The 22,520-nt window shown below is 59.7% G+C and overlaps 2 protein-coding genes across 4 annotated transcripts; one reads left to right on the top strand and one right to left on the bottom strand.

Annotated features, from left to right (window-relative positions):
• The first annotated feature begins 215 nt into the window (after positions 1–215).
• Positions 216–5,667, top strand: CYBC1 (cytochrome b-245 chaperone 1). Of its 2 annotated transcripts, none has more exons than XM_069483050.1 (7): positions 216–271; positions 1,388–1,513; positions 2,593–2,634; positions 3,186–3,259; positions 3,790–3,886; positions 5,055–5,199; positions 5,476–5,667. In XM_069483050.1, the coding sequence occupies exons 2-7, from the start codon at positions 1,429–1,431 to the stop codon at positions 5,594–5,596; spliced, it is 564 nt and encodes a 187-aa protein (XP_069339151.1). In that variant the 5' UTR covers positions 216–271; positions 1,388–1,428; the 3' UTR covers positions 5,597–5,667. The 2 variants fall into 2 exon arrangements, with proteins under 2 accessions (XP_069339151.1, XP_069339152.1); XM_069483051.1 differs by having other exon boundaries at positions 218–233.
• A 213-nt stretch (positions 5,668–5,880) lies between these two features.
• On the bottom strand, positions 5,881–22,396 carry HEXD (hexosaminidase D). Of its 2 annotated transcripts, none has more exons than XM_069483046.1 (13): positions 22,160–22,396; positions 21,382–21,519; positions 16,795–16,904; positions 15,590–15,677; positions 13,086–13,250; positions 11,698–11,881; positions 10,941–11,012; positions 10,390–10,585; positions 9,594–9,676; positions 8,600–8,678; positions 8,421–8,522; positions 7,944–8,033; positions 5,881–7,404 (listed from the first exon to the last, which is right to left on the bottom strand). In XM_069483046.1, exons 2-13 carry the CDS (start codon positions 21,463–21,465, stop codon positions 7,197–7,199), a joined length of 1,461 nt encoding a protein of 486 aa, XP_069339147.1. In that variant the 5' UTR covers positions 21,466–21,519; positions 22,160–22,396; the 3' UTR covers positions 5,881–7,196. The 2 variants fall into 2 exon arrangements, with proteins under 2 accessions (XP_069339147.1, XP_069339148.1); XM_069483047.1 differs by having other exon boundaries at positions 13,158–13,250.
• Between the last annotated feature and the right edge of the window lie 124 nt (positions 22,397–22,520).

Genomic DNA, 22,520 nt, shown 5'->3' with positions numbered 1-22,520 from the left:
GGGGACTTTCACGCGTCTCCGCGATCCAGGGCTTCCGTGCGCGGCCGAGGCTCCCGGCTGCCGCCTTCGCGCCGCCCCACCGGCCGCGGGGCTCTCCGAGCCGCGAAGGAGAAACCATCATCACCGATATATCGGGTGTTAGCCGGGCCCCGCCCCCGGAAGTCCGCCCCGATCCCGGAAGTCCGCCTTGTCCTGTCCCGATCCCGGAAGGCCGCGCTGCCCCGTGTCCGCCGGTTCGTGTCCCTCGGCCTCTGCGCGGGCTCGTCGCTCGGTAGGCGGGGGCGGGGCGGGCTCCGCGCTTCCCTCCCGCGGCCCTCGGCCCACCGGCCGCGCGTGTCCTGCAGTCACGTCGCTGTGACCACGCGCGGTGCAGCCGCGGGGAGCCGGGCGTCGGCCGCAGGCTGGGCGCCGCCGCCGGGGCCTGTCTTCGCCCGGGCTGTCGTGTGGCCGGCGGCGCCCACAGGCCTCGGTGTTGGGGCCGTCGGAATGGGGGCGCCCCGGCCCGGGCAGAGGCGAGTGGTCGGTGCACGCGTGTATTTGTGTTGTGCATGCATGTGTGTGTGTGCACCCGTGGTGTGCACGCGTGTATGTGTGCGTGCACGCGTGTATGTGTGCGTGCACGCGTGTTGGGAGGGACAGGGCCGTTTTTGGAGCCTTGTCGGAAACAGGCCAGGAGGGAGGTGATTTAGGATTCGTTTGTGTGATTTGAATCCACTATTTAATGCGAGGAATTTGATTGGACTCTGCAGGGAAGTATCTGAGAAACTTCCCAGAACTGGGTCCCGGGAGCCAGTGTTTTGAGTGCACTGACAGTGCGGGGGGGCTGTTGTCGCCCTGGCTGAGTGCTGGGGAAGATTAGCCTTTGGTGACTTGTTGATTCCGGCGGTGCCTTTGTACCCTCTTCTGAGTAGTCCGGAGTTTCATCCGGGGGAGGACAGTGGAGACAGAGCTGGCTTTCTCAGTCCTGCCAGGGTGGACTCCAGCCACCACGAGACTTGCAGTTCCCCTTCTTGGTGGAGGCCAGCACAGGGGAGAGCTGGGATTCTGGGAGGGTGCCGGATGCTTGAGGGCTGCTGGGGCCTAACGGCTCCTTGAGACTTAGTTTCCAGGCATGGTGGCCCATGGTGATCAGGCTGACACTTCTCGAATCTTTGTGGGGGAAGTAGCCCCAGTGCAGTCGGTGAAATCGTGCACAGAAGAGGGCCTTCCTCACAGAGGAAGTGGAGTCCCTGGGGGACTAAGTGCCTTGCCTGACCGCAGAGGCCACGTCAGCCTGACGGTGTGTGTGCCTGCAGGCACCTTTCCTGGCCGGTCTGCACCCGATGAGGTGGGTGCCTGCCTGTGTGCAGCGCTTGAGGCGTCCAGCTGTCTGTCTGTTCTTCCCCAGACCTCATCTCCTGTAGAGGGTGGTGCCGGCACGTTCCAGGGATGTACATGCAGGTGGAGATGCGCACCAGCTCCTGCCTCCACCTGAAAAGGGCTCCTGGCATCCGGTCCTGGTCCCTGCTGGTTGGTAAGGCTTTCCACGTTGTCCTCCAAACAGAAGCCTGGCTGGGTGTGCTGGTGGCACCTGTAGTCTCAGCTACTCAGGAGGCTGAGGCAGGAGGATTGATTGAGCCTGGGAATCTGAGGCTGCAGTGAGCTGTGATGAGACCACTGCAATCCACCCTGGGCCACAGAGTGAGACCTCGTCTCCAAAAAAAAAAAACAACAACAACACTGGAAAGCCTAATTATAAAAAAGGATGAAAATGAAATGAGGTGTTTCATCTTTTGTTCTATTACCCTGAGATAAAGCAATTATTGTGTTTCTGTGCATCCATTTAGATTTTATCCTTTGTACATGGTTTTACAGGTGATGCATATCTAGTTTGTCTTTTTTTGTCACTAACATCCTTTCACTAACACCTTGGGTTAGGTGGGTGGCTTTTCTGAGTCACTGTATTTTCCTTTGTACTTGCTTTGACTCCTGTGTTGGACCACGGGGACATCCCCGTTTTTCTCTCCTCTGTCCCCTTTCCCTGCCCATCTGGAGGGTCCTGGGCCCTCAGGGCGGCTGCGCTTATGTCGACCGGGCTGGTCGCTGTGAGGAAAGGTGCCAGCCATGCCTTCTCTGTGACCCATCGTTCCCCGATGAGCGTGTGGCCTTCCTGCATGTTTTGCTTTGTGTGCTGTGCCGTGAGTCTTCATTCCCATTCCTCATCACGTGCCGCCCTGGCACCACCATGACAGGCTCCTTCCTGACTCCCCAGGCAGCTCCAGAGCCTCACGTGGCAGTGTTTCCAGTGAACACTGCAAGTTGTGTATGCTCTGTGTGTGTGTGTGTGTGTGTGTGTGTAAGAGATGGGGTCTCACTATGTTGCTCAGGCTGGACTTGAACTCCTGGGCTCAAGCGATTGATCCTCCCACATCGGCCTCCCTGAGTAGTCGCTGCGCCTGGCTGTGCTGTTTGGCTGTTTCCCCAACTCTGAACCTGATGGTCTCTACCCCGTGCCCCAGTCCACAGCCATCCCTGCCACAGGAAAGGGCTGCAGTTCCGGGAGCCCACTGCACTGGGGAGGACTCATAGGAAGGACTTTCTTTCTCTCTGCAGGAATCTTGTCCATCGGCCTGGCCGCTGCCTACTACAGTGGAGGTAAAACCCCCCCACCAACTTTCTCAGCTGTTTGGAAAAACTGCCGTTTGTGATGGGTCATGGCATGACCTTTGTGGTCTCCAGCACCTGTGCCTCGAGATTGTTGGTGGGCAGGCACCATGTCCCTGTGCAGGTGTGCTCTTCCCAACGCACCTTCCCACCCAGCCTGCATTGCACTTATGTCTCAAGCGTTTTCAAATGTGGTAAAATATTCTTCGAAAGATGCTCCCTAGTGCAGGCCTGAGGTCCTACTGCAGGGGTGCGCCATGCTGCCCACCTTCCCACCGTCCCCATCCTGCTGAGATGGGCAGAGGCCGTGTGCACCCCTGCCGGCCTCAAGTGGGCTCCCAGGGCCAGAGCTGGACGGGCATGTCCCATGCGGGTCCTGAGGGACCAAGGCAGGGCCAGCAGCACAGGCGGTACCCGGGGTCCCTGCAAGCATGGCTGAGACCCCCATGCCTCTCCTAGCCTCACAACAGCATCTGGGGGAAGGCTGTGCTGGGGGGGGGGGGCCCGCTGCACTCACGGCTGGCGCCCTGTGTTTGCTCCAGACAGTCTGGGCTGGAAGCTGTTCTACGTTGCCGGCTGTCTGTTCGTGGCTGTGCAGAACCTGGAGGATTGGGAGGTGAGGCTGGTGCGGTGGGGGAGGGGCGAGGGGAGGCTCTCCTGGGTCTCCCTGGGGGGGGATTCTAGGCAGAGGCTCCAGGCAGCACAAGGCCTCCTCCCCACTCTGAAGCAGTCCTAGCTTCACGGTTTCATCTCGTGGGACTTGGCCCCCGGACACTGCCTGTGACCATTCTTGGGCCATGGCATCCCCTGAAGGTGTTTTTCACCAGAATTCTTCATTCCTGGAGCTGCTGGGTGCAGAGGGGGTGTGTCTGCTGGCCCCGCCCCACTCTCGGTGCCCCCATGAGACTCCCTTCCCCCCGCCCCATGTCCTTGTGGGACAGCTGGGCCACCGTCCTGCACTCGCCTGTCCTGCAGCGGGATGAGCCCCATGCTGCCGGCAGGAGTCCCAGTCACTCCACAGGCGTCAGCCCTGGGGGCCACACGCGGAGCTCCAGGGTCTGGCTCCGACCGGGAGGGCCCCTTCTCCCGCGTGCACTCAGCCCCCCACTTGCGGTTTGCGTGTGGTCAGTGTGTGTTGCTTTCCAGGAGGCCGTGTTCAACAAGAGCACCGGGAAGGTCGTTCTGAAGACGTTCAGCCTCTACAAGAAGCTGCTGACCCTGTTCAGGGCAGGCCATGACCAAGGTGAGGTGCGGGAGTTCGGAGGCCCGGGCTGGGCGCAGCAGGTGCATGGGGGCGACCACGGGGCCCAGGGAGGCCTGGCAATGTCTCAGGTCCAAGCTTGCCTGCTGAATGCTGTGTCCTGCCCGTGGACACGTCCTGTGTGTGGGACATGGGGTCCCACAGACATGCCAGGCCTGCCCAGTGCCGCCAGGCGGGTACCCTGAGCGCTGCATTCTCCTGGGCTCTATGGAGGTTTGGTCTGGGAGGGTGGCAGGAGCAGGGTCTGGCTTCTGGGTCGACTGTTTGGATGGTGTTCTCTCTCCCTACCCCCACCCGTCCTGGGGGGGCTTGGAGTGGGGCTGGAGCATGGCCAGGGGGCGGCTCTGGAGTGGGGCCACCCCTCTCCCAGACCTCGCCTGCCGCTGTCGGCTCTGCGGGGCCTGCGGTGAGAGGCCAGTGGTTAGGAGAAGCCCCTGCCTGAGTCTCTCAAGTCCAGCCGTGGTCAGCAGACTTTCCGGAGATGCTGCCACCCGGGCGTCTGTCCCACCCTGTCTGCTGTGGGCGTTTAGCCACTGTGTTAAGCTGCAGAGAGGCCCTTTGGGTGGGCTTTTAACTGGGGTGGGGGTGTCTTGTGAGGGGCCACCTGGGTGACCACCAGCCAGTGCACAGGCCTAGGGTGGGACAGAGTTGCACAGTGGTATTGAGTTTAGCGCCACGTTTGAGTGCTTCCGACGGGCTGCCTGTGGGGATGCTTTGTGGAGCCCCAGCGGGGGCGGGGGAGGGGGGAGCGGCTGTGCTGACTTTTCTGGCAGCCGTCAGCCGCCCAGTACCTGAATGGCCACAGGAAATGGCTGGGGGCCGGTCACCAAGCCGGGGGCCAGGAAGGCATGTTTTCAGCCTGGGGGAAAAATGAAAGCACGTTGAGCCGCCTTGTGCTTAGCGGATTCCTGGCGTGTTAGAACTTGGGAGCAAGCTATGCGCGGTGACAGTGGGGCCACTGAGCACACCCGCACCCAGATGACCTCTCGCTGTGGTCAGGGTCACGGCTGTCCCTGGGGCCCAGCCTTGGACGTGAAGTAATAGTTTTTCCAACGCAAACGTGACTCGTTCTGGCAGAGCCAGTGGCCCCGACGCGACCGCCCACAGCGCGAGCGGGCGGGGCCGACGGCCACTGACCTGTGTCTCGCAGTGGTGGTGCTGCTGAGTGACATCCGGGACGTGAACGTGGAGGAGGAGAAGGTCCGGTACTTCGGCAGGGGCTACTCGGTGGTGCTGCGGTTCGCAACGGGCTTCTCCCACCCCCTCACCCAGAGCGCGGTCATGGGTCACCGCAGGTGAGGCCCGTGGGCTGGTGATGGATCCGCCAGGGCTGCCCGTCCTGACACGGTGGGGGGTTGGGATGGCCGTGCCAGCTGGGACAGGCCTGGGCTGGGGTCTGGGGATGGCGGGACCAGGACAGAGGTGCTGGGTCTGGTCTGGGAGCCCCAGGGGCTGCCGCAGGGGGGTGGTTGGGGATGAAGCCCACACGGAGTCTCGCTGGCTGCGTGGGGCTGGTGCTGCTGCGGCCCAGGGTGACCTGCCCCCCCCGCCCCCACCCCGGCCTTGCCCAGCGACGTGGAAGCTGTTGCCAAGCTCATCACCAACTTCCTGGAGCTGCACCGCCTTGAGAGCCCTGCAGAGCTGTCACAGAGCAGCGACAGCGAGGCCAGTGGCCCTGGGAGCCAGAGCTGACAGCGCAGGCCTGGCTGCAGACGAGCCGCTCCCAGAGAGGCCCTTGGCCTTGGCCCTGATGGCACCTCCAGCCGAGTCTGCCTCCTGCCCCCACAAGCCACGGCTTCTGCTCTCTGCTAAACCACAGGCTGGACCTTCTCTGAGGCCAGGAGGGGCCGGGCAGGATCTGTCAGAGGATGCAGGAAAGCGGGTGCTGTGGCCAGGGGAGGGCGTGGCCATGGGCTCAGAAATCAGTGGCTCCCCTGGAATCCGACATCGGCTTCAGCTGGGGCAGTTCGGGGCGTGAGGGTGACAGGTGGCCTGGTCTGGACAGACCCACCTGCAGCCTCTGAGACAAAAAGGACACTTTCTGCAGTGCAGGGCCTGGGCCTGGCCTTCCTGAAGCTGAGGTTTCGCCTGAGGCCCCAGATTCCTAGGGGAGCTCAGCCCCCAGGTCCCAGCGAGCCTTCCAAGTGCACGGTTTGGGGCCAGGCCCCACGGACACCGCCAGGTACAGGGTGGGTGCTCAGGACCATCCGTCCACCTGTCCCGCAGCCACTGAGGGTCCCGCCTCCCCCTCGGTGACACCAGGGCCCTCCCCAAGCTGTCCCTGCAGAGGGTCCCTGCACTCCCCACCCTCAGCCTGGGCAGAACCTGCTAGTCGAGAAAAAGTCAACTCTTCTAGCATCCCGCGGCACCTAAACACTGGGCGAACCTCTGCAGAACCACGTCCAGCCTCCCTTGAACCCCGGAAAGACCTGGTGGGAGGGGCCAGGCTCTAAGGCACAGCCTACAGCCCGGGGACTCCTGCTCCTGGCCAGGCCCCCAACGAGGCCACCCAGCTCGGAAGGGCCAGACAGCGCTGGAGATGGCACAGGGCTGCCTCGGGGCTTGGGCGCCTGCGCTGCACACAGGCGGTGACATCTCTGCCCCAGGTCAGGCCAACTCGGGGAGAACGAGACACGACGGCACCCTGCTCAGCAAGGGCTGCAGCCAGCCCCTGGTTGGGGATGTGGTCGTACACATGCCCGAGTTCAGTTTTCTTCCTAAACTGAAAGTGTAAAATGCATTAACTGGTTTCTGGTGTGTTCACCCCGTGGGTTGTGAGAACGTGCTTTAGGTGACAGGGAGGAAGCCACCTTGTGCCCAGTGCCCTCTCTATGCCACAGGGAGCCGGGCTGAACTGAAACCACCTGCACGGTGGGCGATGGAAAGTCTGGTGTGTTTTTTTTTTAAACACAGAGTCTCGCTCTGTGCCCGGGTAGAGTGCAGTGGCGTCGTCATGGCTCCAGCAGCCTCCAACTCCTGGGCTCCAGCAGCCTCCCGCCTCGGCCTCCCGGAGCGCTGGGGCTGCCGGCACGCGTGCTGCCCCGCCTGTTTCGGCTTTCTGTCAGCATGACCTCTGGCTTCCACTCTTCTTTTTATTTCAAAACAATAAAGTTCTATGTGCAGATCACAAAACAGGTCCCGTGTGCTTTTTCCTTCGATATTTTCTTTTTCCCCAAAGATTATTGCACTGTTGGGGGCTGCCTGGCCCTGCACAGCTGCCGGCGTGGGCAGGAGTGGGCTGCTGCGGGAGGTCCGCCGGACAGCTGCCCAGCCCGTGCACAGGCCACTCCCATCAGGGGTCCTGACGGCTGTCCCAGCCGGGGCCGCTGGGCGGGGGCCGCGGAGCAGCCGCCTCATCCAGGTCCTGCAGCAGCCCCTGCAGCCGCCGCATGCTCGGGTGCACGTTCTCCTCCAGCCACTCCTCCACCGCGTCCGGGTAGAAGGCCAGCTGCAGGGCAGCCTCCAGCTGCTGCAGGAGGGCGCCCCACTGGGCCAGCAGGCTGCGGGGAGACGACGGCCGTGAGCACCCCTTGGGGGGCCCTGGGGACTGCTCACATCTAAGCACTCTGCGCTCAAGTCCTCAGCCCCGTGGGCCAATGCAGCTCTGTGCCTTTGTTTACCCATCTGTAAAGTGGGACTACTGGCCCCTACGTTGTGGGATGAAGAAGTGAGCAAATTTGTCACAGTAGGGCATCTGAGGCTGGACTGTGCTTTGCAGTGAGCTGGCGGGGTTTTCTGTGGTGGCCTGTGAACCTGTGGCCTCGGCAGCATCTGCGCTCCCTGGGGGCAGCCTGTCTGTCTCGGGAGGATGCAAGGGCACAGCCCCAGGTGGCCTGAGTCCAGGGAGTCCCCCACCGGCCCGGGCACCTAAGGCCCAGCATCTCACTCTGATGTGCGGGGAAGCATCAGCAAGTGACGGCAGGTCTCCAGCGAGGGAGGGAATCGATCTACGGCTGCAACTCCTAGAAAGCTTGTCTTGGTCCAAAGCCCAGCACCACAGCAGTGCTGCCTGGTGGGGGACAGGCTGCCCGGGGATTACCTGAGAGCCTCGGGCCGGATGTGCTGGACCATGATGGGGTGGATGAGCTTCCGACTGCGATGGTAAGAGCTGAACCAGCCGGTCACGTACCTGGGCAGACCCACAGGCAGGTGTGCCCACTAGGCCGGCCCTCAGACAGCTGCATCCGCTGGGAAGGCCCCAGGCAGGTGTGCCCACTAGGCCGGCCCTCAGACACCTGCACCCGCTGGGCAGGCCCCAGGCAGGTGTGCCCACTAGGCCGGCCCTCAGACACCTGCACCCGCTGGGAAGGCCCCAGGCTGGTGCACCGCGGGGCCGCGTGCCACTCGGCCGACAGTGGCTATCGGGCAGTCCTGGGGTGGTTTTACAGTAATACCTCTGGGAAAGCTGTTAAGAATCTGGTAGACATTTCTAAAGGTCTTTTCCCCCCAGAACGTCTTTGCAAGGCAGGAGGCTACTCCCCTGAGCTGGGGGTCCTGGGGGGCGCCCATCACCTACCTGTTCCTCTCCAGCAGGGCATCCACGGAGCTGCGCAGGTGCAGGCTGAAGTGCGTGACGAGGCTGAGGATGTCACTGCCCGGGAAGGAGCCGGCCCCCTCACTGCGGAGACCCCCGCTGAAAGCCCCGCTGAGAACGGCTGCCCACCACAGGGGAGGGCCGGGAGGGGCGGGGCTTACCTTACAGGACCGGCTGTTTCCAGGCCTGAAACCCCGAGAATGTTCTCCACTCTCTGTTTGACGTCCTCGGTGAATCCTCCTGCAATCAAGCACGGGGGGAAGCGGTGGGGCCTGGCGGGGAGAGGGGCACGTAAACCCTGCCGCTTCTCACTGGACACGGGGGACGTACTCGTGATTTTGAAAGTCAGAAGACAGAAATGAGAATGTGCACGGCAGCACCGGCACCGGGACCACACGTGGCCCTTCCCGCCCGGTGGCGCCGACTGCACCGTGCGCGGGGCTGCCGCAGGCACGGCGTGGACAGACGGCCACGCTAGTGCGAGAGGAACACCCGCTGCAAAGGGCTGACCCCGTTTTTCCGTAAAGGCCAGAAGGAACGACAGAAAAGGCCGACCCCGGGGCGGCAGGAGGGGAAGGTCCCTTCCTGAAACCAGGGCGAGCTGAAGCCGGCACGCTCACATTCGCACGTCTCCAGTGGGGACAAACCGGTGTCTGCACCTTTCTGCTCGTTCCCACATCCGAGTATCAAGTCAAAAAGGCTGAGAAATAACCGTATTCCACATCCTTTCGCTCCCCTGCACGTGTGAGCCACCGCTTTCTTCAGATGTCACCCCAAGTTCCTGCGCAGTCCCCTGGTATACGCGGCAGGGTCATCCCGCCAAGCCCTCCCTGCCCGGAGGAGCATCCCTGCTCCTGTCTCCGCCCACGGGACCAGGCGGTCAAGACCTCCACGCCGCAGAGGCAGAGCCATTGCCCACCCCCCCAGGCACACGCTTCTCTGCGAGTCCTCTCGAGGGCTGCGTACGGATCCAGCCGCGCTGACAGCGGGTGGTGGCCGAGCCGGGGCTGTGAGCCTGTCCTCGGTGGGGAGGGCCACAGTCCAGCCCGAGTGGCCGGGGGCACCGGGTGCCCGTCCTCCCCCGCTCCTTCCCCCCCTCTGCCCCCCATCCTTCTGGGAGGGCTCAGCGGGGCTGGGGCGCAGGCCTGGACCTACCATGGAGGAGCGACTGCAGACAGGCCGCCAGCGATGGGACCCCCACAGGGAGCAGCTCGCACAGCACGGAGAAGTGGTCGTGCCTGCGTCCATGGAGGGGGGCTCAGTGCTCCGACCTGGGGTGTCCCTGTCATCGTCCCCCTCACCCCGTCTAGGGTCTCTGGGCCCCCCCCCCACCAGCTGGGGCGGCAGCTTGTCCCCAAGGCCCCACAAGCAGGACGACAGGTGGGGCCGAGCGCAGCATGTCAGGGCAGCGTCCGTCCTGGGCAGGGGCTGAGGGGCTTGGCCCGGCCCAGAGTGGGGTCTAGGCCCCCACTGCCAGGCTGGGCACCTCCCCTGCCTGTGCCTCAGTTTCTTCAGCTACAAGGTGGGTGGAGACAGGCACTGCCCCAGGGGTGAGCAGGGGAAGGTGACGTCACAGCCCGGAGAGGCACTCAGTCAATCCCACCCTGAGGGCGGCTCTGCCTGCCCAGGGCAGCCTGGTCTAATCCAGACCGAGATGCCGCCCCGCAGGGCCGGACACCAGGAGCCCCTAGATGCTTCTGAAGCATCGGCTGCTGCCCTTAGGCACGCGGTGGGCTGTGAGCTGCCCCGACCTGCCCACCTGGCCTCCCCCCAACCCGACAAACCCCTCCTGCTTTGCCATCCATGAGGCACAAACAGCCTCACGTGTGGCGCCCACGGGAAAGGGCCACGTGCTGGTGACTGTGCACGGGCACCACGGGTGTGGGGTCAGCTCCCCGTGGCTGCTTCCCCTGAGCTGCCTCCGTCCCCAGCACGGCCCGCCGAGGCTTACCTCTGCCAGCCGGTCAGCACGATGCCCTGCAGCGAGCCCACCGGCCCGCCGGCCGCCACCTGCAGCCAGCGCTCGTGGTTCCTGAGGTGGTGCTCGACCGGGGTCAGGGCCTGGCTGGGCCCCGTGGCGCCCTTGAAGGCACTGGCAGCCCACAGCCGCCGGAAGCCGCACTGCCGGTACTTTTGCATGAGGAGCACTGGGTGAGAGAGCAGGCGGTGAGCCGCTCCGTGGAGGTGGCCGCCAGGGCCCCGGACGTGCAGCCCTGGGCCACGCGCCTGTCCAGACCCAGGGACAGGGGGGCGGTGACGGCCGGGCTTGGATCCCGCTGGAGGAGAGACTCTAGCAGCAGCCCCACCTCACCTGCCCGTCAGGAAGACGCTCCGGACAACGGGAGCAGAAGGCAGCCATGAAGGGCACCGTCCGGGGCTGCCGGGCTCCCCAGGGGGGTCTGTGGGGAGGCTGGGCAGTCGGGGCTGCAGGGTCACGGGGATGGGGGGCCCTGCCTGGATATGGCCACACGCCCGGGGCATCCCCTGCAACTTGGCACTGACCCTTGCCGTGCACGTCCAGGTCAGCCGTGTAGTCCCAGAGCACTGGTTCCACCAGCTGCGGCACCCCCGATGCTGCGGGCGAGCGGGCCGTGAGTGCCGGGGGACCACCCAGACCACGTCCCAGCCCCTCACACGCACTTGTTTTGCATTCAAATGGGAACACGACCCATCGTTTTGAAGAAAGACTCAGCACTGTGCTGTGCTTTTGGTGACGAAAAGCCACCACCACACACAGCTTTTCTCAGCCAGCCTCGGTCAGGAAGGACAGCCCTGCAGCTCTGGGGGCTGGACTGTCCACCTGCCGCCCTCTCTGCGGGGGCCACATGCCCAGTTCACGGGAACATGCTGCTAAATGGAGTTAGTTCTAATTAACTCAACTAACCTAAGTAGCCACATGTGGGTGGTGGCTGCCAGGACGGCGCAGCCCTAGGGCACATGTGCCCCGTGGACCCGGAGCGGTGACGGCCGGGCCCTGGATCCTCACCTGTGGCCCCTGCAGGGCTGGCCTGGAGGACACTCCTCGGCCCCCGCCCCGGCCCCTGCAGGCCTGTGGCTACTCTGCCGCCCACACCTACCACTCTGCTAGACCCCCACGGCGACCCTACAATGACCCAGCTGGCATTTCCACGCCAGCACGTGGAACGCGGGTCTGAGCGGACTTGGCTCCCTTTGGGGCCCGTTTCCCACAGTGTTTTGTCTCCGGGGTCGGAGGTCATGGGGCAGCTAAGCGGCCCCCGCCCCACCCTGCGCGGCAGACCTGTGAGCTGGTCCTCAGGCATGTCCCGCAGCATGTCGTCCCACACCAGGGGTGTCACGTGGGGGTGCTGGGCCAGCACGTGGCTGGCCACCGCCCTCATGTGGGACAGACACAGCTTGGCTTTGCTGTTCTGCTCCTGCTGCAGCCACTGCCTCGAGGCTTCGCCCTCTCCCAGGTAATAGACCTGCAGGGGGAAGGGACGGGCTTGCTCCACCCACTGCCTGCACCCCTGCACCCCGCGGTCTCAGGTTCCCGCCGTGCCCTGGGTCTCGGGCAGCTGCGTGGGGAGCAGGCTAAGGGAGGAGCTCAGAGCGCTTCACCGGGACCTGAACCTCCAGGCAGGGCTGCCCACGAATGTTCACGGCAGTCTGCACGGTCGGCCAAAGGCGGAAACTGGTGTCCATCGACTGACAGTGGACACGCAGTGGGGTCCCCTGTGCAATGCGGTCACCGTGCAGCCTGAGGAGGGAGTGAAGTGCGACACAGGCTATGGCACAGAGGACCCTGGAAACCTCACGAGAGAGAAGCCAGATGCACAGGCCACGCACTGTGCGGTTCCATCTGCAGAGAACTGGCGGTCGAGGGGCTGGCGGGTGGATGTGGGGCTCCTGTCGGGGGCTAGAAGGGCTCTGGGACGCACAGTGGCGACACCGCGCGACACTGTGAACCTGCCACAAGGTCCTAAAGTGTGTACCTTGCCGTGGTCACAATGGTGACTTTTACGTTATGTGCGTTTCACCATGACACAGATTTCCCTCACAAAGGAACCTCTGGGCTAAAACATTTGCAAACCACAGTCCCAGCCCAGCTGCCCTGAGCTGCGGCCTCCGTGGGCACCAGGCGCACTCGCTGGGACACTCGCTGGGACACTCTCTGGGACACTTGCCGGCCTCCAGCGGAACCGCACAAGCAGAGCAGCAGGGGCCAGGGTGGGGCTCGCGAGGCACCCCGGGGACCCCCTTCCCAGCTGGGGCTTCAGAGTCCAGAGTGGAGTTAATACTTCCTTCCTTCCCCAACGAAAGCTGCGTCTTTAGCTGGAATGAAGTCATATCCTGCGACTGCCCCTGCCAAGGGCACGAACCTGCCCCAGCCGGGGCTGGCTCTGCACTGCCCGGGGCCGCACGGCCACCTCCAGGCAGGCTCGGCAGATGCACAGGGGCCTTGTGCGGGCTGAGCAGGTCTGCCCTGTGCCAGGCCCCCATGCTCCTGGGGAAGGCGCTGGAATGGGCTCCCGGACAGGGACTGTCTCCTCAGCCAGCCCCATCTTTATGCTTCGGCACTTAGACTATTTTCTATTTAACAAACGAAACTGAGACACGGGAGAAGGTGGCCTGCCTGGTGGCCAAGGGAAGGGGACTGTGGCAGGATGTGGAGACAAGGGCACCCACCTCGTCACACCCGATGTGGAGCCACCGGGCACCTGGGTGCTGCTGCAGGACCTGGTCGATCATGGCGCTCACCAGCGCCAGCGATTCCGCCTCGTGGGGGTTCAGGGTGTTGGGGAAGGCGGCCACTTCCCGCAGGTGGGCGAAGGCCGAGTGCTTCAGCACAAACTGTGGAGACACAGGCAGGGGAGGGGACAGGCTGGCGCCGAGCTCCCTCCACCCGCCGTGGGCTTCTTTCCCCAGCTCTGCTCAGAGTTAGCCCAGGGGGCCGGCGAGGTGGCCGAGCCGAGCGTTCCTGACTCCCCAGACAGTCTTCAGGGGAGCAGGGCTCCAGGGCTCCGAGGGCCACACGCGCTGGAACCTGCTCCCTGCCGGGCTCTGCACAGCCGGTTCTCTGCTGTCCCCTGGACTCCACCGGGTGAGGGACGGCAGTGCAGAGCCAGCCCCTTCGCTTCTGGAAGTGCTAGCTGAGCCCTGCGCTCCCGGAGTGCGGTGTGAGGAGGCCTGGCAACTCCTCTCCAGCAAAGCACAAAAACAGAACAGTTTTACCAGAACAGCCACTCAGGGCACTGGAAATCAACCAAAGGCGAACAGCAAAATGTTCATTCACGAAAGACCAGAGATGAGAGCAGAGACCCTGCGGATGGAGGGCTTGACCTGGGGCTGGGTAAAAACCACAGAGAAAACGCTCAGTCCTCTGCTGGCCGGAGAGTGCAGCCCCCGGGGTGACCCTGGAAATGTACAGCCAGAGGGCAACACACGCCCTCCTGGGGGGCCGATGGGGCCCCACACAGCCCAGGGCAGGGTGGACGCCGCATGGGCTCAAGGTGTTTGAGCACAACCTCTGCCAACCTGTGGCCACTGCCAGCTACGGGGGCAGAGAGGACCCTGGGAGCCAGGCTAACGTCGGTGGCCGCCCACAGCTGAGGAGACAGGCCCCGCAGAGGAAATCCAGGCAACGAATAGAAAACAACAAAACCACCACCACCCACTGGGGATAAAAATAAAAATTCAGATTTGCTAGAATGTTTGGTCTGAAGTGTCCAGTTCTCAACCAAAAATCACGAGGTGTGCAAACGAACTGGAACGTGGAGCCCAGCCTCAGGCGGGGACCCGGCCGTGGGCACCGACTCTGCCTGGGCCCAGGGGGGATTTGCCAAACGTTCCCGAGGTGGGTGCCAGGAATTAAAGGAAAGTGTTTATCCATTTGGGGGGCTGAGCAGCAGATCTGAAATGTCAGAAGACCCGGTAATTGTTACAATAAAGCGACAGAAATTATTCAATATGAATAACAGAAAAAAGACAGAAGCAAAGTGACCAGGCCCCAGAGGCCCATGGGACGGCATCCAGGCACCAAACACTCGCCGCGTGGCCGAGACAGGCAGGAGAGACGTGAGCAGTCTAGACCCCGAGGAAACAGCCGGGCCTCACACAGGGTGAAGACTCTCTCCGGCTCTGCGGCCAACAAACCCAGCAGGATGAACGCAAAGGAACCCACATCCAGATGATCGTGACCGAACAGCTCAAAGGCCAGCGCAGAGAGAAATCACTAAAGCACCAAGAAAAACGTGGCAACACGTTCAGGGCAATAAAAACACATTAATGGCTGACAACACCGTGTTCACGGATTGGAAACAAACTGCTTTACAGATTCGATGCAAGTCCACCCAAAATACCAGCAAGGTTTTCACAGCTGTACAGACAGGCCAAGTCTAAAACACGCACGGACAGGCACAGGAACTAGACTAGTCCAACCCATTTTGGAAAAGGAGTAAGGTTGGAGGCGTCACCCTTCCTGACGTTCGGATTTATGGGGAACTCCAGATGAGGGCGCATCCGCCGAGGGAAGATGCGCAGCTCGGCGGAACAGGACGGAGTTTAGAATCGACCCTCAAGAGTGTGGTCGGCTGGTTTTTGACAGAGGTACAAAGGCAATTCCCTGAAGGAAGGAGAGTCTTCTCAGCAGATGGTGCTGGAATAGTGGGTCATTTCCAGCAGCTACAGACAAGAGGCCCGAACGCCGGGGCACGGCAGGCGAGGGGAGGGAACAGAGACGAGGAGGGACAGTTGATAGGTCCACTCCGTGCATTTCTTAGGGAAACACGTGGAACCCAAGAGCCACTCAATCAATGTTGTGTTTAATTTGTTTGGTACAGACATGAAGAATATTTCTGAAGATCACACAGGGGCTTGGGAAAATATTTTCAATATTAAAGTGAAAAAACACACAAACAGAAAATGGCTTCAATCCTTCCTGCAGTCTCTACCGCACACAACAGTGCTGGTGTGAACACAAGTTAGAAGGAAACCCCACGTGGCCCAGGGCCCCTTCCCAGGACCAAGCGGGGGCTGCCCTGGCCAATGGCTGTGCCACCTGTGCCCCTCGCAGGGCAGGGCCCTCCCAGGGCAAAGGCCCTTCCGTGCAGCAGGCACAGGCCCGGCCAGCCCGCGGGCCCCAGACCCCAGACCCCACCCGGCACCCGGTGGCTTCCATTGCCACCACTCACCTCCATGTGTCCGAACGTCTGCACCAAGGGCACCACCTCCAGCTGGTGCAGGCCGGCCAGGTGCAGGATCTCTTTCACTTCAGCGGGGCTAGAGAGAGGGTCACGCCAGCGAGGTCAGTGGCTACTCCACGGTCCCCCAACCCTTCCTCTCAGACCCTGGAGGGCTCTGCTGGAAACCCTGAGGCTGCTGACTCGGAAAAGCTCGACAGAGATTCTCGAGGTTTCAGGGAAGGCGCCCACTCCGGCATCTGGGGAAAGATGCTCTTACATCCTCAAGTAAGAATCTGCTTTTCATCCGCTGCTCTTAACTGAACTCCGCAGCAGGACGAGGTCGCCTGCACCTCTCGAGACACGGGGCCGGGCAGGGTGCCCACCCCAGGGCAGGAGCTGCCGCTGGCCGAGGGCAAACCCCCCGTGACCTGTTTCTGTGCGGCCCCCAGCCTGGGGTGGGTCCCTGTCGACCAACGTCCCACCGTGTGAGGGGCACGTCCCGGGAAGGGCGCACGGCCGTGTCAACTTTCTCACTTTTCACAAGCCACATTTCGAGTCACCATTTATGAATTTATCTAGAAAAGGAAGCTATTTCTCATGTGTATGTGTTTGAACCATTTCTCAGGCTAATCGGTTCTATAAATTTATTGACTAGATAAAGTTGTGTGTATTCTAAATGTACCTGCTTTTTCTCCTCCTCACGAACACAGAACGATGTGATTCCCTAAAAAGCCTCTGAACTCTCCCCGGGGACGGCCCCGCCCTGCCATTTTCACTTCAAGTACATGAGGTTCAGTGTTTTCTCTACGCTTACTGGCCATTTTTTTTCTTCCTTTGAGACCTGCCTGCGACCGTCCCCTGCCCCCTCTTCCTTCGGGACATTCACACTGATTTACGCAGAGACCTGTAGTTTTACAGCTGAGCAGGTGCCCCGTCCCCACCAGGTCTGACTTCACCGTCTGCTCCTGTCCCGCCAGCCGAGGCCCAGCCGTGGCCGCGGGAGCTGCCGCCTCCCGCACGGTGCCCGTCAGAGACCCAGCAGGAGCTGCAGCTCTGCTCCCTCCTCTCAAAGTCTCTCAGTTCCTCAGTGGGTGTGTTTTATTTTTACAACATGTTTTAATTTTATAACTAAAGAGACGGATTTAAAGACAGGAAAGGAACGCAGGCCCCACTGCTAAGTTCCTGACCCCCGACCCCCGCTCCAGGGCAGTTACCTGTAGGAGAACCTGGCCCGCAGCAGCCGCAGGGGGCCCTCGTAGGGAAACATGTCTTCGTACTCGATGAGGAGGCCGTTGGCACCTAGAGCTCGAAACAGAGGAAAGACCTGGGGGAGGAGGGACAGTTTGAACACAAAGTGACACGGAGGCAGAAGCTCGTGGGGATTGGAGGGAGGTGACATTCACATTTCCCTGGAACCTTCAAATCTGGAAACTGTGCGCTTTGTGCTGCGCCACATCAAACTCTAATCCAGGGACACATCTGCTCTGCCCGGAGGGGAACAGGCTCCAGGACGTGCAGCTGCGATGGCAGTTCCATCAGGTGGCCTCGCCTCGAGGTGCAGGCCAGGGGCTCACAGTACGACCCCACAAAGCCACTCCTCGTGCACACGGGACACAAGCAGCACGGTCAGGCTGCGGGCACTCCCGCGGCACAGCGACCGGGAAGGAACAACGCTGTCAGAGCTGGGCCGGCTCCGCCCGCCTGTTGCTGGGCTGCGCCAGTCTCCAAATGCGGGCCCGTCCCACTTCCTATGGCTGGTAAACGCTCTTTTGTTGACGTTACTGTCAGAGTTTTCTTCCCCCCACCCCCACCCCCTGCAAACAGGAAAGTTCCAGAGCATGCTGAATGGGAGGAAGACGTCAGTTTGGGATTAAAACTTAGCTGTAGATAATTCACGAAATGGGTAATCAGTAACTGACCCCGAATCACAAAGAGGCGAGTGACTGTGGACGGAAGTGATCTAACCCAGGTCGGACACATCTGGATAAACGTAACGACGACGGCATTTTCCTATTTTCCTCAGCGTTTTTGCCCCCGGTTCCCTTTGCAACCTCCCCGGCCGCCTGACCATGCCATGGCCTGTCTGGCGGTTCTGTCATTGTGGGTGGGTGACGTCCTCTGTGCTGTGTGTCTGAGAGGCAGCGGACAGAGGCCACGTTCAGCGCCAGACTGGGCAGAAGAGGTTTTCGTCATAAAACTGCACCAACATACACATACACAGAGAAATTACATACAAGCTCCGTGCGTCGCAATTCCACCATCGCCAGTGTTTTGCCAACTTTGCTTTGCCTAATTTCTCCTTTCCCTTTTTGGTCAGAGTACTTTATTTTATTTATTTATTTATTTATTTATTTTTGAGACAGAGTCTTACTCTGTTGCCCTGGTTAGAGTGCCGTGGCGTCAGCCTAGCTCACAGCAACCTCAGACTCCTGGGCTTAAGTGATCCTCCTGCCTCAGCCTCCCCAGTAGCTGGGACTACTCGACCTGGCTTTCATTTTTTTTCTTTTTCTATTTCTCCAACTACAATTTAAGCAAGGACTTTTTTTGTTCATGTAGAGCAGCGCCTGGCACAAAACAGGCCCTCAGTAAGCATTTGTTGAAAGAATGAATGACCACGACAAGGCACAGAGAAGAGAGTTGACTTGTCCAGTTGCTCAAAAATAGTGACTGTTGGTATCAGACCTCACTATGGCTTCCCCCTCCAACGCAGGCTCTCAGAAGGGTGACATAAAGACAGAGGTAGCCTGGCAGAGAAGGGGGGAGCGTGGCCCAGACGGAAGAGGGAGAGAAGTGGCCAGTTAGCACATGACCCCAGCCTGGGGACAGGGCTTTATAGATGGAGGCTACTGAGGGAAACCTGGAATTGGGGTGTATGTGTTGGGGACAGACACTCCCTGTCCGGCTGCAGGCCTCAAATGACCCACCTGTGAAGTGAGAGGGGCAGACAGCACCTGCGGCCAGGTCTGATGTGCCCTGATTTCCCATCTCACCCGGGAACTGTCCGGGCCCGGCCAAAGGCTCCCATGGCTCCCTGCCTTCTGTCGTAAAACATCGCTGTCAAACGTCTGATGCCAGTCTGGTGTTTCTTCCCCTTGTATGTGGCTTGGGACTTTTTCCTGTGTCCCCAAAAGATTTATCATTTTCATTTCTTTAAAGTCTAAGTTTACTAAAAAACGTCTCGGTGCATATCAGCCTCGATATAATTTCCGAGGTGTACGGATGCCCTTGCAATATGCAGATTCAGGTATTTAATTTCAGAAATGTGTTCTTGAGTTGTTGTTTCTCAACATTTGCTCTGTATCATCATTTTGATTCTTTTCTCTGGGGACTGTTGAAAATGGGAAAATAGCCCGGGTACAGTGGCTAACGCCTATAATCCCAGCACTATGGGAGGCCAAGGCAGGAGGATCACTTGAGCTCAGAAGTTTGAGACCAGCCTGAGCAAGAGCAAGACCCCATATCTACTAAAAATAGAAAAATTAGCCTGGCATGGTGGTGTATGCCTGTAGTCCCAGCTACTCGGGAGGCTGAGGCAGAAGGATTGCTCAAGCCCAGCAGATTGAGGTTGCTATGAGCTAGGCTGACACCATGGCACTCACTCTAGCCAGGGTGACAGAGCAAGATTCTGTCTCAAAAAAAAAAAAAAAAAGAAAAAGAAAAGAAAAGAAAGAAAAAGGAAATGGAAAACACGGCCACAGCATCGTGCAGCTCTCCTGTCGAGAGGCAGAGTCTATCCGCGCCTGGATCTAGGCTGGCCTGCTTTGCTTTCCCAGTGATAAGGGCAACAGGGACACTGCAGGCCTCAGGAATCCCGGCGGCTCCTGCTCTGGCTGCACGGCTGAGACCACGGTCCTGGGAGAAAACTGGCCTGCCCCTGGAGGACACATGGGGAGGAAAACCAAGGTGCCCCTGCTGACAGTGGCCTGGGACCATGAGCTGTTTCCAGTAGAGGGACTGCGACCACAGGAGGGAACTCGGGTCAGAAGAGCAGGACCACTTGGCCAACCGACAGAAACACGGGGTAATGGACAGTTGTCTCAAGCCTCTGAGTTTGGGGCGACCTGTCATGCAGCTACAGGTAACGGGGACAGGGACTCCAGCTACATGTCGGCTGGGGCTGCTTTGCCTACATCCTGTCCCTAACAATTTGTCACAGTGCTTTTTTATCTCTTCACATTTTTTTCTTCTCTGTCATTTCCAAATACTGTACTTTCCATGGTATGCATTCACTTTTGTGCCTCTTCTATTAATAGCTCAGTATTCATTTCTAAAGAAATTGTTCTTTATGATTCATTCCTGAGCTCCACAGGCAATCTTTCACCTGTCTCCTCTTGTCCTGTCATCACATTTCTGGGCTTTTCTATTCCTGATTTATGCTGTTTTTCCATAGCTTCTGTTGTTTTCTTAATAGCTTTTATCTCATTTTGAGATATCATGGTCTGATGTCACCTGCTCTGTGGTGCGATGCTAGTCAGACCGTCATCCTCTGTCCCTCACGTGTCTTTGTGTGGCATTTAGCAATGCTCCTTTTCTGGTGCTCATTTCCAAGAACAGGTTCTTGTGTTCAGGACGGAGATGGGCCAGCCCAGGGCCCCTCCTCTCCTGTTGCCGTAAGGAATTAGAAATTACAGGCCCCGAGCAGCTGCTTTTGCATCTTAGACTTTCTGGTCTCTGTCTCCTCTGGCCCCTGTCTCTTCTGTCTTTGGCGTTCTTGCCAAGTTCAACGTGGATTCTTTTCCCAACATTTTGTCCTGGTGTGGGGCTCTGGCCTTCCAGGAGGAAGTTTCATTAGGTATTTCTGAGAGCCTGCGGCCTTGGGGCTCCCCGTACCATCACTGAGTCTTTTTGCACTCGCCTTCCAACCGGAGCCAGCAAAGCTTTCTGCAGTTTCTCGCTACTGGTGACCTTTACTGCTGGGGCTATTTTCTGGGTGCTCTGGTCACAGCACTGTCAGAACTCCCCTCTTTCCTCTACCACCACTTGCCTGGCTGTTAACTCCACATGGGTGTGACGCTGTCCATGGTCTGGCCCCACCTGCTTATATTTTGGAGTCCAGGGGCTCCAAAATATATTTAGGAGCCCCGACCCCTAGTTTTGTTGAAGGGCGCTGTAGTTTTCCAGGGCTGCCGTAAGAAGTGATCACAAACTGGGTGGCTTGAAACAAGAAAAATTTATTCTCTCACAGTTCTGGAGGCCAGAAGCCCCAAACCCAGGCATGTGCAGGGCTGTGCTCTCCGAAGGCTCTAGTCTTTCCTTGCTTCTTTCTGTTAATACCTTCTGGTACTGCCAGCCTTCCTTGGCCTGTGAACGCATCATCCCTTCCCTGCCTGCCTCATCACACCATGTCCTCCTGGGTGTCTGCACACTGACGTCCCTCTGTTGCAGGTCTCTGTGTCTGAACCTCCCTCTCCTTGTAAGGGAACCAGCCGCTGCGCTAGGGCTCAGCCTACTCCAGTGTAACCTGACCTTATCTTGACCACATCTGCAAAGACCCTATTTCCAAGTAAGGTCACATTCACAGGTACCAGGGGTGAAGGTGTGAACATATCCTTTTGGGGGGACACCAACCAACCCACAGCAAAGAAGCTGTGCATTTCCTTTGTCATTTCTTTGCTTCCTTGCTCTGTTTTTGTGAGACGATATGGGGAAAATTCAAAACCGATGCTGCTGCCGCCATCTTGCCCTCACTGAGAGCCTCACGGTTGTGTTCTAAGCACCCTTCCCCACAGAACACTGCTCACAACTGCAAAGACTGAACCCAAGGCAAAAGAGAGTCTCTAGGAGTACAAGGGAGCCCTCACCTTTGAGAGGTACGAGACCTTTGGTGGCGCTCCTTTCAGGTCCAGATGAACCAGTCTCATCTCAAACGGTGTGGAATCTGACATTTCGATATTTTTTGTGAATTCCTACAGCAAAATCTCTCGTCTGGGCTCTTCTTCCTGGTGGAGAAAATCCAAGTCACAAACAGGGCAGAAGCTTCTCCAGCACTTCCCCTTACGCTTTCAGTTTTCAGTTCTGTGTGTATTAAAAGAGAAGTACCTGGATGACAATGCAGCTGGGAAATAGTAAAATTTATTTTCTTTTCTATCTATTATAAATGCACAAGAGAATAAGATGGGAAAAGGAAAGAAAATTTGTGCATGTTAACCGTATCTCCAGTTCGATAATTCAACCTACCCCTTTTGCACAAAGATACCTAAATTCTTGACCTTAAGGAATCCGTAACACAGCATAGGAGATGAAGTGGATGCACACAGAAACCAATCGTTTTGATTTAAAGTATACGTATATACAATTTTTGCTAACAATCTCAATGCCGAGATTCTCAAGGCACTTACAAATGATTAATGCCAGCCGCAGGAAGGACAAGTTTTGTGGAAAAGCATTGAGAAAGTGCGATGCTTCTAAAGCTTAACTGTCTGAAAGTCTTGCAAACCAAATCTATTTTCCAAGGAACAGATTTCAAGAAAGTTTTGGAGCTGAGAAGTCTGCCCGGCCAAGCGTCCAGAGCAAAGCCCTGGTCGAGTCACGCACCGGGGCGAGTCACGCACCGGGGCGGGAGCCGCGGGGAGGCCTCACCTGCGCGGGGAGCCCCCGCGTCCGCGGGTCCAGGCGCGGGAAGTGCGGGTGCGGGTCCGACAGGTGCGTGTGGGGCAGGTGCTGGTGCAGCAGGTGCAGGCGCGACAGGTGCGAGTGCGGACGGACCGGGCGCCGGCAGTCCTCACTGCGCTCGGCTCCGTGACTCAGGCCAGGCCGCCGGGAAGGCCCTCGGGGACCGGGCCGCGGGCTGGCCGCAGGCCCCGCCCAGGAGAGCGCCCGGGCCGAGCTCAGGTGAGCCGCGCACCTAGCGGCCCCACGCCGGGCTCCGTTCCGATGAGGCCCCACCCGCCCCGCTCGGCCGCCGATTGCTTTGGCCTGACCGCCAGCCCCGGCGCCGATG

This window comes from Eulemur rufifrons, chromosome 9 (assembly GCF_041146395.1).
Source record: "Eulemur rufifrons isolate Redbay chromosome 9, OSU_ERuf_1, whole genome shotgun sequence".
NCBI lineage: Eukaryota > Metazoa > Chordata > Mammalia > Primates > Lemuridae > Eulemur > Eulemur rufifrons.
The sequence above is the reverse complement of the archived record's forward strand: the minus strand, read 5'-3'. Positions and strand labels throughout refer to the sequence as shown.

Bases quoted from the DNA above. Each gene is read 5' to 3' on its own strand.
- CYBC1 (XM_069483050.1), top strand. From the start codon at position 1,429: ATGTACATGCAGGTGGAGATGCGCACCAGCTCCTGCCTCCACCTGAAA. The intron at 1,514-2,592 runs GTAAGGCTTTCC...TTCTCTCTGCAG, and splicing joins GTCCTGGTCCCTGCTGGTTG to GAATCTTGTCCATCGGCCTG. The intron at 3,887-5,054 runs GTGAGGTGCGGG...TGTGTCTCGCAG, and splicing joins CAGGGCAGGCCATGACCAAG to TGGTGGTGCTGCTGAGTGAC.
- HEXD (XM_069483046.1), bottom strand. From the start codon at position 21,465: ATGTCAGATTCCACACCGTTTGAGATGAGACTGGTTCATCTGGACCTG. The intron at 15,678-16,794 runs GTAACTGCCCTG...CCCTCTCTCTAG, and splicing joins CGGGCCAGGTTCTCCTACAG to CCCCGCTGAAGTGAAAGAGA. The intron at 7,405-7,943 runs GTAATCCCCGGG...GTCTCCCCGCAG, and splicing joins ATCCGGCCCGAGGCTCTCAG to CCTGCTGGCCCAGTGGGGCG.